Source organism: Acyrthosiphon pisum, chromosome A2, assembly GCF_005508785.2.
Source record: "Acyrthosiphon pisum isolate AL4f chromosome A2, pea_aphid_22Mar2018_4r6ur, whole genome shotgun sequence".
NCBI lineage: Eukaryota > Metazoa > Arthropoda > Insecta > Hemiptera > Aphididae > Acyrthosiphon > Acyrthosiphon pisum.
In genome coordinates, this window is record NC_042495.1 from 69287533 (window position 1) to 69302351 (window position 14819).

Below are 14819 nucleotides of genomic sequence, written 5' to 3' on the forward strand. Positions count from 1 at the left end.
AAAATTTCATGTATTTACGGTCATTTTTTTTAAAGTTACACCAAAAACCAAATTCAATTTTGTGAAAAATCGATTTTGCGTAAAAGTTCCCGTTTTTCCTTAATTTTTCTTTTGTTTTTCCCGGCGCTTTTGAAAACTACTGGGAAATTTAAATTTTGACCTCCCCAATGGACCAACGATATTCACTTTCTGATCGAACAAGATACTAAAGTGAAAATCGTAGCATTATTTCGACTACTTATCGTGTACACAGACACAAAAATAAATAAAAAAAATAAAAAAACACACATCATTGTAAAATCAATACATTCATCGTTCCACTTAGAATCTAAAACACACATCATTGTAAAATCAATACATTCATCGTTCCACTCAGAATCTAAAAATTTGTGAATTTCTAACTAAATAATTTGCGGTTTTTATTGATTTTTATGCATTTTTTAAAATTCGAACTTTAAATACTTATAAAAAAATTGCGACATTGTATTTTTAATATTTTCCAACTGTCACTGAAACAATATATTAGAAGCCTTGTATTAAATTTCCAAGCTTTTTGACCCAATGAATAAAATTGTATTGATATTTATAGAAAAAAAAACTATACAAATTAGAGACTAAAAATTTCCGTAAACAGCTCAATACAAAATGAAAATTTTATGGTGTATAGAAAATACTAATATAAACATTCAGCGAAAATTTCATTTATCTACGGTAGTTGGTTTCGAATTACACCAAAAACCAAAATCGATTTTGTCGTAAACCAATTTTGCGTAAAATTTCCCGTTTTCCTTTAATTTCCTTTTTCTTTTTCCCGAACTTTTGAAAATTACAAGGAATGTTGACCTCTTCAATGATCTAACTAGATTCACTTTCCCATCGAATAAGTTGAAGTTGAAAATCGAAGTATTATTTCGCCTACTTATCGTGTACAGACACGCACACACATAAAAAAAATACAAACATCGTTGTAAGATTAATACCATTCATCACTCCGCTCAGAATTTAAAATGTATGAACTAAAAATAAAAATTTAAATATTTGAAAACTAATATTTGATTATAAATACACTATACAGATACTTTGAGAAAATATTTACAATACTTATTTGTGTACTTAAAAAGTATTTGAATAATTTGTCTCAAGTACTTTACAAAACTGAAGTACTATAATTACCACTCAATTACATTTAAGCGTGGATATTGCAATAAGCACACAGAATTTTATTTCAGTGGTGAAAATAATAAACTACTTCCGAAATATTTGTAAATATTTATGTGTTAAATAGTCTTTTTATTCATTATCGTTAGAAAATAATTTACCATATGGAATTTAAATGTATTACTTACTAGAAATGTATCAAATATTTTTTTAGAATCCGATGATTTATCTTAGGTCTTACATCAAACACATAATTGCTTAGGTAGGTATATTTTAAAAATGTATTGAAGTTTTCATACTTATAGAAACTTAGTAATTTAATTTCTACGAAGAACAAAAAATAAATACTTTAGTTATATAGTAGTTGTAAAATATTTATTTGTTCAGTTGAAATACTATTTCAAACTATGCAGCTCAAACCAAACTTCTATAAATACGTCCAAATAAATAATTATTTACTAAGTTCACAAAGAAAACTTCGAATTTCATTATCTAAGCTAGCACTACAAGCTTATTTATACTTCTACAGCAGAATTATCATTATTTGTAAAAGTGTTTTTCAAAGATGTTTTTTTATGAAATTCGTGTGAAACTCAGACAAAGCTGAATAGATTAAAATGTTTTCAACTTCACAAATCATTTCATCTGACCCTTAGTAAACAACATTAATGTAATCTTCAGCGTTTGCATTACTGATTGTTTTTAAATTCTATGAAATGCAATAAAATGTTTAGGTTACGAAATAAAAAATAATAAATCAAAATAACGCTTACATGAAGCACTGAATAAAATACCATTTCTTGGTGTAAAGGTGATGTGCAGTCTGAATAACATGAAAGTATATCATATTTTCACAATAATTAACCTAACCTTCTGTATGGGTACTTTGATATTTGGAACATCGATCGATATGTTTAAATGCCAGCCATGTTCAATATCAAGGTATTGAAATCACGACAGATCATTGATTGGTGATAATCATTTTACTTTAAATATTAAAGAAAAGTAGGTACAATTAAGAAAAAAAATGTTCTTAATACAGTTTTTATTTGTTGTGATAAGAGTTTCTAATGCTGAGATAGATTTTATTTCGTGTTAAGTTCGCGTTGATATCCAATCACGGTAACGAAATGTCAACCACACTATATTATGCGTATGGAATGTTATGGGTTCGTCATCGACACGGAAAAAAATAACTCAGTCCATTATACACCGAGATAATATATTTTAAACGAGCTATTTTTTTAGCTTCAGGTTATTTAATACCTTGTGTTAACAATAGAATATTAGTTTGCGTAATATTTCGAACAAACACATCACACACATACACACAAGCATACCTATGTGTATAGCCATAAAAAAAACCTTTGGTATACCGTGAAATTTTCTTTAAGTAATCTCCCATAAAGCAGTATATTGTATATATATATATATATTACAGTGTATGGGAACGCGAAAAGGTCAGAGTAATATTATCTACAGGAAAAATATGTTTTAGTCTCGAAATTAGATTTTCGCGTTCGCCTACTACACATCTATACGTATATACTATTTATGTATAATAATGCGGGTTTGGTGTGCTATAATATTATACTTGCACGGTGTTTACACGGGAGAAAAAAAAACTTTGCTCGATGTTCGCGGTGGGAGGAGCTAAAATATGAAAACCCATTAACGATATTACAATTGATAATGCACATAAACCGTATACTTATATATATACGCGATACACTCATACGTGTATATAATATATTATCATATATAATACGTGTGTGTGTGTGTGTGTGTGTATGTATGTGTGTAGGTATGTATAAAGTTATATAACACCGTCTCGGTATTCAATCAAGTCGAAGCGGAACTTCATTATCCCCCCTCCCCCGCCGCACGTGATATCCGTGATTTTTGTAGGGTCGATTGGACTGGTGGCGGTTGGGGGGAGCACTCGAATACGTATAGCTCATAATATACGTATATAATATGGAGGTGTATGTTGCAGACGTGATAATATTAGGTACGTTTTAAACCCTACAGCGACTGGTACATTTTTTTCTTTATTATTATTATTATTTTTTAAATGCAATATTTTCCCTTACCCGATTTCCTCTTGGAGAAACAGCACGAATGGGAGTACGCGAACTGGAAAGTGCCGGCCAACAGGGACCCCAGATTGGATATGCACAGCAACATTAGTGGCACGCCGAATAATGCGTACACCATAGTTACGATTTTGCCTTCTGGTGTTTTTGGTGCCAAATTACCGTAGCCTGAAAAAAATACAATCGCTGTATGAATATATATACATAAAAAAAAACGAAAATAAACGAATTTTAGAGACGAATACGTTTTATGAACAATTCAGTTTAACATAATATTTTGAAAAATGAATAAAACTTGGTTCAATACTGTGTTCTGCATTATATACAGAGTGATTCACCAATCATGCTCACTTCCATTTTTTCCTTCAATAATGAATCTATTTAAATTCTAATATTTGGGATAATTAAATATACTTAAAGATAGTTTTTTTGTAATTTTTGAATTTTATTGTACTACTTAATGAATATCATGTGGCGTCTGAGTGGTGATAGCAATTTTCTGTTTTTTTCATATGAGGACACTCGCCCCCCGCCCACTTTTTCCTGTAAATTATTTAATCAATCACCATACCCCATACTCTATAAACCCATTACCATGGTTCTTTATCAATAGAATACAAAGTTAAATTACTCTAAAACTACTCGTACAAATTTTGATTCAGATGCTTAAAATTGTTCAGGAAAATTATCCACTAAATAAGTTACAGTTAAAAAAGAGGGTTCTCATTAGAAATATAAAAATATATTTGAAACAACATTATATACTTTGAGGATACCACATGATTTGTGTTAAATGAATTACCCAGTGTTGTAAATAGTATATCATAAATATATAACGTTTTAAGATTGTACAAATTTTAAGAATTTAGTTTTTGCTAAATAATAATTGCCAATTGCCATAACAAGAAAAATTGTAAATCAATGGATTATTCTAAAATGTTAATTTAGAAATTATAAATATATTGTTCGTCTTAAAAGTGTTTAGACACTTTGTTTTACGTATTATTTCATTAAAGGGAAACAAAAAACTTTTTTAATCTTTACAAATTACTTAAATATTTAATTAAAAACAATCATTTAAATAATTGCTTTCGAAATTAAATTTTCTTAACTATCTGATCATTATTTTAGTTCTAACAAATATTAATGTTTCTGCGGATTATAAGTAATTTTGACACGTCAAACTCATTACATTATTTATTAATATTAAATATTAAACTGTAATCTCTATTGATGAATATAGTTGGAACGTAAGAAAGGTAATTTATAGAAAGTACATAACTAAAATTAGCAATTTGCTTCCATTTTATTTTAACATTATAAAAACGATTTTAAAATACTACTTACTTGCTTATCATGTCGTATGTATCCATACCAAAAATATAACTATCAGAATCTTATAGAAAAATCTAATTTGGTTACAATATAAAGAAGCAATTAATAGTTATACATAAAATGTGAATTTTAGTCCCTGCAAGAATATTTTATACCAGTAGGTAAAATAATAATCTATGCTTAAATATAATAATTATTCTATGGCAAAAGGATTTTTAATTAAATATTCCGGAGTCAAATGTTTTTTCTAAGAACTTTAGTGTGAGAAAATCCAATTTCAAACAAGACGTTTATTACATAATTAAAGGATTTAAAATGTATATAATCAGAGTATAGTATCACATAGGTACTCGCCGCTACTCTGCTCATCAAAACATCAAATATGCCTTCGCATCAAGTCATAAACTCATAATGAATAGACTTCTCGTTGTTCCTATTCGATTATCAAATATCAAATTTCTCAAAAAAGTATTCTGTTTTGGAATGAAATACATGCTGTAATCATTCAAAAAAAGTAAAATAATTAAATGATTGGTAATAATTATGACACAAAATATTATTTGTTTTCAAATTGTTAATACTTTTTGAAATTTATAACGAATTTTTATGGCTATAATAATTATTAATTACCATGTTATGAATGTATTAGTTTAAGAGGTCAAACAATTCAGACCAGCGTCAATGCATTGTGAACTGTTAAGTCACATAATCCGTAGGACAATCCAATAAATAGGAATAATTCATTAAGAAAATTGGTTCCAGTTTCGCTATAAAATAATATCATTTTAAAATTACGTATACAGTGATAGAAATTGCTTAACATAATAATATGTGGAAACTGTATAATGGGTTCAAAAATTTCTAATATGTATCAAGAATTACACATAATTATAATAACTGAAAAGTTTTCATTTGTGACACTTTGGATTTAGCAATATGAAAATTAAAACTACTTTAGCCTTTAGCCTTTAGGTACCTACGCAAATAGTTATACATTGCCTACTAATGTCTAATTAGATGGATGACGATAATTTAAAGAAACCTAACTGCAAGTAGATAGGTATATGATAATGCAATTTACGAACTTAAAACTTAAATTAGTATACCACCAATGTTAAAATCTACATAAATATTTTTTTTAATTCCAAAGTCATGTGTATTGGCTTGCCTAATGCAACTATTTATAAGTGTTAATATTCAGTATAAGCAATATACCCATAGTGATTTATGAATGAATTGTTTTTATAATATAATATATAATATGTATATATTATTATATTAAATTAATAAAATGGTTTTTTGCTGTAAAGTGAACATATACTTTTAGGTTATAGGTAGTTAGAGTTATTATAAAATCATTTTTTATTCACATATGTCATTTAAATATTCACGCATGATCGTTCTTTAAGGTTTGGGTTTGTTGCATGTTCTTTACTATTGTGCTGAGTTTTATTTGATAGCAAATAGTTTTCTCTTCCTGTCGAGAAGTTAAGTTTATAAGGTGGGCAATAAAACATGCTGTGTTTATCTTTTATATAGTTTCAATAACTATTTAAACAATAAAACAAGTGAAGAAAAATGTAAGACATATGTTTAAAAGCAAACAACCTTTGGATTTTATTCATGTGGTTCTTATTCAACTTAGTAAATACTTTGAAAGTTTATTATTTTCAAATACGTTGTCATATATTATTTTATTTGTGTACTTACATTTATTTTAAATATTTACATTATTTCACGATATTTAAAGAGTTTGAGCCAACTTTTAAAGATTTAATGTTTTTGTAAATAATATAATTTTTTTCAGAACTATACTGAAGAGTGCATAAATATTTTTATGATTGATGTGAATATTTACTTCATTCATAGTCTACAGTTATTTCATGTTTGCTAAATTAATTTCAGTGGAAACAGCGAGGGGATACTTTGTATATAAATATCTGATCATTTATTTTAAGCGTTTTGTTACAATTCTCATGTTCTTATTCCTTAAGTTGTTACAACATTGAATATTACAATAAATTGTATTAAGATAACAATGGAAGTATCGTATATAATATAATATAGCACTATAGAAATATTTTATTTTAGGTACCTTTTGTAAGGAATTTAGTAGGTTATCTTGTTACTGAGATGAATTTGATAGTTTGGTTTGTCAGTATTTATATTATTACATCCTAACTTTTCATATTTAAGATCGCCAAAAATCTTACATTATAATATTAACATTTTATTATTAGTAGTAATTTTATTGTTTAAAAACGGAATGACAATTTTTTTCAACTTATATGCACTCAAATTTAAATTTGTAATTTCTTATAAAGTACTTCTCAAATTTAATTAAATTAGACTAATTCCTATGTTGCAGGTAACTCAAAACAGTATCTTATAAAGTATGACTACTTTTCTCCCTCTTTTCCCATCATTTGTGTAGTCTTACTAGTTGATTAAAGAAGATAATACTGCATACTTTCTATTTTTAACCAAAGTTACAAAAGGATCTAAAATGTATAGGTTACGGCAAAAGTATTAATACGTAAGTAAATAAGTACAAAAGTATTTGAAATATTACTCGGTATATTAATATGTTCAACTTAACCGCTCTTATTTTAGAAACATCTGTAATATAATCAGTTAATTATAATAACTACAAAATATTGTTATAATGTTCGATGTTTTACTTTAGAAAATTAAATGATACAAAAATTATATCGAATTATATAATGAAAAAAGTTAAGACATTATAATAAATTGAACTTTGGTTCCTTTCTTTCTTTCTATGAATAAAAATAAATGTGTATAAAATATTGTAGATAAATATATTAATATTTTCATACCAACTATAAACTAATACTTATTAATTATTATACATTTTAATTCCATTATTATGTCCGAGAGTTGTATAATCGTTGTATTGCTTTACTTAATAATTAATTAATTAATTATACAATTATTGTACAACTAAGGTAATGACATAATAAATTCCAATAGTTTATGTTATTTTCTTAAAGTATAAATTTTGCCTAAGTTCCTCTTAATAATTGATTGAAACCACTTAAACCACTAAAATTACAGACACTATATAATTTTTCTATTCCTTGTTTAAAAGTGTCAATGTTGATTACACAGACCTATAGCTAAACAGCTGACTCTGTCTGAAAACTTTAAAAACAATCTGTCTTTTGAATAAATAGAAATAATTCCAAACAAAGACATTAAACAAAAAAGTTCATAAAACGATCGGTTCAAGATTAAAGTTTGCCGTAGACGTCTCACGACGAAGCATCAAGCGCATGCTACGTGACGGTCGGGGCGGCTTTCAGTTTTGAATCCAATTCAAAATCGTTTTACTCCATGTAACGTAACGATAACGAATAATAAGTATTAAAATTTATATAAAATATACAATCAAGAAACACGTGTAATGGGCGTATACGCTTACCGATTGTTGTGATAACTGTGACCGAGTATAATAGCGCGCCTGTTAATGACCACTGTTCGGTGTTCTTGCTGTCGTATCCTTGTATGTTTTTCGTTGATATGATCTGAGTCTCAAACTTGTGCAGAGGTTCGTATACTAATTTCGTCCAATTTAATTCGTGTAACACGTGCATTCTCACTGAAAACAAATACATACTGTAACATATATTATACTTAATTCGCAAGCGCCTTTTCGAAAATAATCGAATACACAAATATAATAATTGGCATACTGGCTTACACACACGCGCGGGGGGGGGGGGGGGGCGGGGGGCGGGGTTTGTTCAAACCCAATCGTTTTAACATATTTTAAAAATAATTAAAATACATACAAACTTTAAAAATGAGTTTGATAAAAAATACAAAAGAAATAATTTCATATTATTATTATCTCACTATTTCTGAACAATATATTGTATATAAGATAAATTGATTAAGTGTTCTATGATTTTATCCAATACAAATAATTCATTCAAAGTCTGATAGGTAGTAACAGTAACTTATAGTGTTTTACAAATCAATAAATAAATTTAAGGAGGTATGTTAACATTTGTAAATTTGAAGTACATTTATTATTATATTATTCAGCCACTGTGGTGACAATAAAACAGCAGCCTACCTGTGTATCATACAATTAAAGTCGGAGCACGTCTATCATCACCTTACCTGATTGATAAACTAATATTATTTTGTATGAAATCTGCAGGATTGGGTACCTAGCTGAAGATGCGTAATCGTCAATGTACACTAACAACAAACAAACTGCAAATATTATCGAAGTAGATACTGACAATTCACAATAGTATGTTTTATCAACATTCCATTCTTGTATAAAGTTTAGTGTTTACAACTGTATATGGTAAAAATAAAAATTAAGATATACATATTAGGTACCTATTAAAAAATGTTACAGTTCATGATTTGAAGAAGTTATATGTTTTATAGATAGCTTATATTATATAAAGTATACCTACAGTTACACTATGCTTATAAGTTTTATATTTCTTTTGTGTGTTGTCTTGTTTTTGTTAAAAAAATGTTTGTCATAATAATTAAACTCTTTAGTTTTTTTTGTCCATGAAATATTTACATGAAATATCTGTTGAAGAAAATTAAAATTTGAAATTAAAACCATTGTCTGCAATTTATAAGCTTTTTTTAATTTTCAAGCAATTCGGACATGGTCAATATTAATTGAACATTCAATAATATATTCATGAAAGGATATTTTCAGAGAATGTTATGAACATTTTTGCCCGTACCCGGAATTTCAATAAAGTTTACTGATCTGTAAAAAAACAGGATATCCCTACTGGACTGAAGAACTATATAGTGTATAACCTATAGGTGTATGAACATATTATAATTAATTACACATTAACTGTAGTGTTTTAAATCAATATTTTGGTTTCCTTATGAAATTACTTTGGTTAAAATATTTATAATTATAAGCACAGTTATAATATAGATATAGGTATATTGTATTTACAATTTAACTTTAAGACAAAAAAAAATGGTCAAATCTCAAAATGAATCTTTTTGATGGAATGAATTAAAACGTTTTATAGTTATGTACGTGTCGTCATATTTTACGAAATTTATGTTATGAAATCGTGTTATGAATGACGTTATGTAAACCCAACATATTAATCTGATTGATTGATTATTTTTTAAATATGTTTTTTGTTTTTCTGCTTAAAAAAATATTCTATACATAAAAAATAATATTATGTACCTTTATTGGTATTGAGTATATATTACGAATAAACTCGACTAACACCGTCTCTCATCGGCTTGTGAATGCAAACTGAACGGTTTTGCAAACGAAATCCGCAAGAGCTGGTCGGCCAACCTGACTTGCATCTATAATATCTGATATAGAAGTTCTAAGGGTGTCTACTCCATTATATAGTATTATATTTTTGTTTCGATTTTCGTGTGAACCTCTGTGGCACTTCCCCCCATTCTGATTCGTGATGGTTTCGCTTACCTAAGTATGAGGTAGGATAATATTACAATAACACGGCATTTACATTCATTTTCCAAGGTGTATAGAGGATAGAGTGAATTTGCGAAGTTCTAGTAAGCGAATCATCAGCATAACTCGTCTGTTTCACTGGTACGTGATAATAATACCATCGTTGTAGGGTCGAGTGAGTGGGTGTATACAGCGTGTTCGCGATACGATGTTACGTATTTAACGTACACTGTGCAGATTAGGTAATGGAAACTACTTAGCATATAACTACGGACTTCCCAAAGGTCACCGGTAACGACGTTTTTGAATGAGCTGCGTTTACCGTCTCTTAATATTCTCCGCAAAAGGAAATATTTAAGCGACGAATGGCATTTTTCTTCTTGTTTCTATTCAGTTTTAGTTTATAATCTTAAGAGACTCAACGAATATATATATATATATATATATAGCATTATATAATATAGTAGTCCGGTTTTAAAATGTACTGTACAATACAAATTGTATTTGATTATATTATAGATCTTACAGATTAGTTTAAAAAAAACTACATTTGTTGGTTTAAACTCTATAGAACGCATAAATGGTGTGTGTTTATCTTTTTAACGAATTATCTAAATATTATCTTACACAATATGGTAAGTAAAAAGTAACGAGGACCGTAATGTTATTTTAACGAGAACAATTTTTAAATATACGTTTAACTTGTAAGCAATTTAATTAATTGTTTGACTTGATGTGCATTCTATGTTTTGAAACATATACCTTGCTCCACTACTACCGTTTAATCTATTATTTCTATTAATGCAATTAATCCTACAGATCAAACGAATTGATCGAATAGTTATTTGGTATGCGCCAGGGAGGGGAAAATTACATCACTTCGTAATATTTAAAATTCAAAATACATTTTAATTTTAAGGTTATTAAAGAAAGTTTTTGTTTAAAAAAAAAATGATGTAAATAATCTTAATTATTATGATACGTACATTATGTACTTATAAAAAATAATTCTATATAAAATCTATATAAAAGAACTTGTCCTGAATGATCGATTCGTCATCACCTAACCGCTGAAGATATGAGTATGACATTTGGTCAGTATAGTTACGTTTTATAATTATAGATCCACTAAGAAAAGATTTTCCGAAATTCACTTTTTCTCACAAGGATTTTGAGATTCACGATGGAAATTGAAATTTTTTGTTTTGTTTATAAATGGTTGGCAAATTATAATAGTAATTGTAAAAATAAGTATTTTTTTGTATTCAAATGGTTGCCATTGTTAACTCGGGCAGATGAGGTAGAGCATGCATACAACTATATCTTAAAAGCAAATGTATGTTTGTAGATTATATAGGTACTCAAAAACTACTCAATTAATTTTGACGAAAATCTCAGAGGTTGTTTTTAGAGATAATAGACATATTTAGAGAGTAGTTTAAACCAAGTTAAAAAGTATAACAAACCCGAGTTCACAACTGCCCGTGTAGATAGTTTTTAATGATCGTATGCCTTCGTGCAGTGCGTTTTTTTATGGGTGTACCAAAATTCATTACCAATGACATAAATATTGTACCCAATGATAACATTGTATATCATCTTATTTTAACTATCATTTTTATGCATTTATCTGTAACCACATGTGGTTGTGTGCACGAACAAAAGTTGATTATATTCAACTATGCGGTATCGTTTAGTTACTGTCGTACATAATAATTATGCCATGTCCCGTTGATAATGTTGCTTCAGTGACCGAGGAGCATAGAGGCTATGGTAGGTATAATAATATAATATTATGTATTTAACGGTTGAGATTGTAATAATATTTTATACTGTGAATTGTCAAGTGTCAACAGATCAGAATATAAAAAGATTAAATAATTAAAATGTATCCAAAACATTACATCTTGTCAGCTATACAAAAGCTAGATCTAATAAGTGTCCGAAAGTGAAATTGAGTCCAACTCGTTACAAAAACGTTTTACAGAAATAAAGTACGCAGTGATTTCCGAGATGTACGCGATTTTTCGAGAAAAAAACATATTTAATTTCAATTACTTAACAAAAGTTATCCTTTGAAACGGCTACAATATATTTTAATTTTGCAGCAACCGGGGCAGCAGATTTGCAAGTGTGCTAGAGAAAGTTTTGACTTTTGAGTCAATGTCATTTCTGTATACCCATAGGTACTTGATGAGTTCGAAGAAATCACTTCGCTTCACCTATACTTCAAATCGAACAATGACTTATTATTAAACGCTTCATGGTATTATACTGTTAATAATAAAGTTTTAAAGCTGTTAAATGCTGTTTGAGCGTTTATTTTTCTTGTCTCGTAAGTCATTACTGCATTCGATTGTCTGAGATGTCAACTTTCAAAATTGCTTATTAATCACATGTAAAGTTGAAGGTAAATTTTACTTGTAATATCTAATTACTTTTAAATTGTTTTTGTATTGTAATTGTTAGAGTGAAATAAAACTCAACGCAAGTACCTACCATTTTTCCTTCATTCAAATTATAATCATAGACCCCACACACATAATATTATCGGTATACCTACGTTTTGTTACCAATTGATACTCTGTGGTGATATTTCATAAATCAATAGTATTAAAAAACTGTAGAGAGATTGTTTTTTGTAATTATTACATACCAAAAAACATGAACCTAATACATACTTACAGTATATTTAATTGCGTGTACAACATGAACAACGTTTGTTTTTGTGTTATTCTTTTTCAACGTCCAAAAAAAATTACTTGGTTATATTATATTTTTACTGACAAATGAGCAAAATAAAATGTAAATTCATGCTTTCAAAACATTGTACGAGTGGCTTACGAGTGATAATACAACAGGGTTTAAAGTATTTTTCAGAAAACCTTTCACCTTTGTCATTTGTGTTTATTTGAAATAAAAACGGTATCATCGTAAAAGTCAATTAATTCCTAAAAAGCTTTTGATAATTCTGGGGATTAGTATTGAGGTACCAGATTATGTGAATGTACTACCTATACAATAACCTGATATGAAAATTCCAAAAATGTATAAAATAAAACAAACGGTATTCCTATATTGTTGTTAATTCGTTCTTTGAAATATTTCATTGTTAGTAGCTTTTCATTAGTTTTGAATACAACTATTACTATAGACACTATTAATTGTTTTAGTATTAATTATGTATTTTTGTACCTAGTATGTAACTAATAACAAGGTTATATGCCAGGGGAATGGAGTGGCCGAGCGGACTAAGGCGTCAGTTACGATGCGCTCCGTAAACGGTTCGAATCTCACGGGCGGCACTTCTCTCCGGGCAGTCACGGTGTCTGGAAAGAGAGGCCTCCATACCCCACCCGGGAATAGCAGATACCAACTACGGATTCCCATTTGAAAATTCTGCCAAACTAAAAACACAAAACCTACAGTACCCTCCCCCACAGTTAAGAACCACCTAATGGCATAAGTTGCCGCGGGTTAATTAATAAAAAAAAAAAGTTATATGCATTCAACTATAATAATATTTATCATGTTGAAAAAAATGTACTCTTATGACCTTAAGTTATACAGAGGATACCTCATAACCGAAGGTACCGTCAGTCTAACTTGAAATATGTTCTTGTTGAAAAATTATAAGGGAATTTATTATAAATAAGAATAAAAACGACTGTTATTTTTTGATTTTAAATTAGTTGACATCTTGCAATAGCCAATTTGAGTCAATATTTAAAAATTTAGATTTTATTAATAATAATTTAGTATCTAGCCACCTAGAATAGGTATTCTAGTGCCTATGAATAAAAGCAAAATGAAATTTCTCTATAATATGATGGACATCGTGTCATTGTGCACAGTGTTTAATTGTTAAAATATTAATTTACATACATTATTGTTAAAAAAATCGTTGGTTTTAGATATTAAGCTTTAAATCCTAAATACAATTATTGCTTTTATCTAAATACAATATTATCATAACTACTTTTTAATCTAATTAGTTGATAAATTGTTATGTAAATATTCAGATTACCATATAGTATATAATATATTGTATAAATAATAAGGTGAAGTATTTTTTGTTTTCTATTTATAACTACGCGTAAATTATTATTGTTATTGTGCAGTAAAAGTAAATATTTAAAACGTTATTTGGATTATTTAGTTAATTAATTTTCTAGCAAAGACGTAAAGTATAATTGAATTAAAAAATGTAATTAAGAAGGCAGATTATCTTCGTATTGTAAATGGTTTTAAATATAGTTAAAATGCAATGTAATGAATATCATGTAATGAATATGTTTTTACATTTTATAATTTTATGACATCAGATATTATATTTCTGACTGTCACGTAATATTTAAAAAAATTCACAAATGTTATACTATTCTATACGCCCACGGAGACGGCATTTCAGAAGGGTGTCTATTGACAAGTATGTGAGTGGTTATAACTTTATAAGTACCCGTGCTAAACATTAATACTATATGCATTGTCAGTTTAATTGTGTTATGTTGTTCCATTTTATTATTGTTGTACGTATTTATGTTCAATGTTTTAAGGATTAAGTATTAATGCAAGGTGTAATAAAAGTACTTATGATGTGGAAACTTGTATTTTAATAATTAATTTTCATCCATTAGACTTTATTGTATTGTCACGTGAATTGTATATACATGAAGAGAGACATAACATAATATAATATAATATCCATTTATACATGGGAAAATCAAACAATAAAACTGTGAAAAAAAATTACAAAGTTTATGGGTTCGCTG

The 14819-nt window shown here is 28.0% G+C and overlaps 1 protein-coding gene across 2 annotated transcripts in view; it reads right to left on the reverse strand.

The window, feature by feature from the left end:
- The window catches only part of LOC100167612 (TWiK family of potassium channels protein 18), a 147989-nt gene that overhangs the window by 44534 nt on the left and 88636 nt on the right, over window positions 1-14819 (reverse strand). For both annotated transcript variants that reach the window (XM_029490356.1, XM_029490355.1), the window contains 2 exons: window positions 8032-8208; window positions 3252-3422 (listed from right to left, as the gene is read on the reverse strand). In XM_029490356.1, the coding sequence (XP_029346216.1) occupies window positions 3252-3422; window positions 8032-8208 (348 nt within the window). The remainder of the gene's footprint in view (window positions 1-3251; window positions 3423-8031; window positions 8209-14819) is intronic.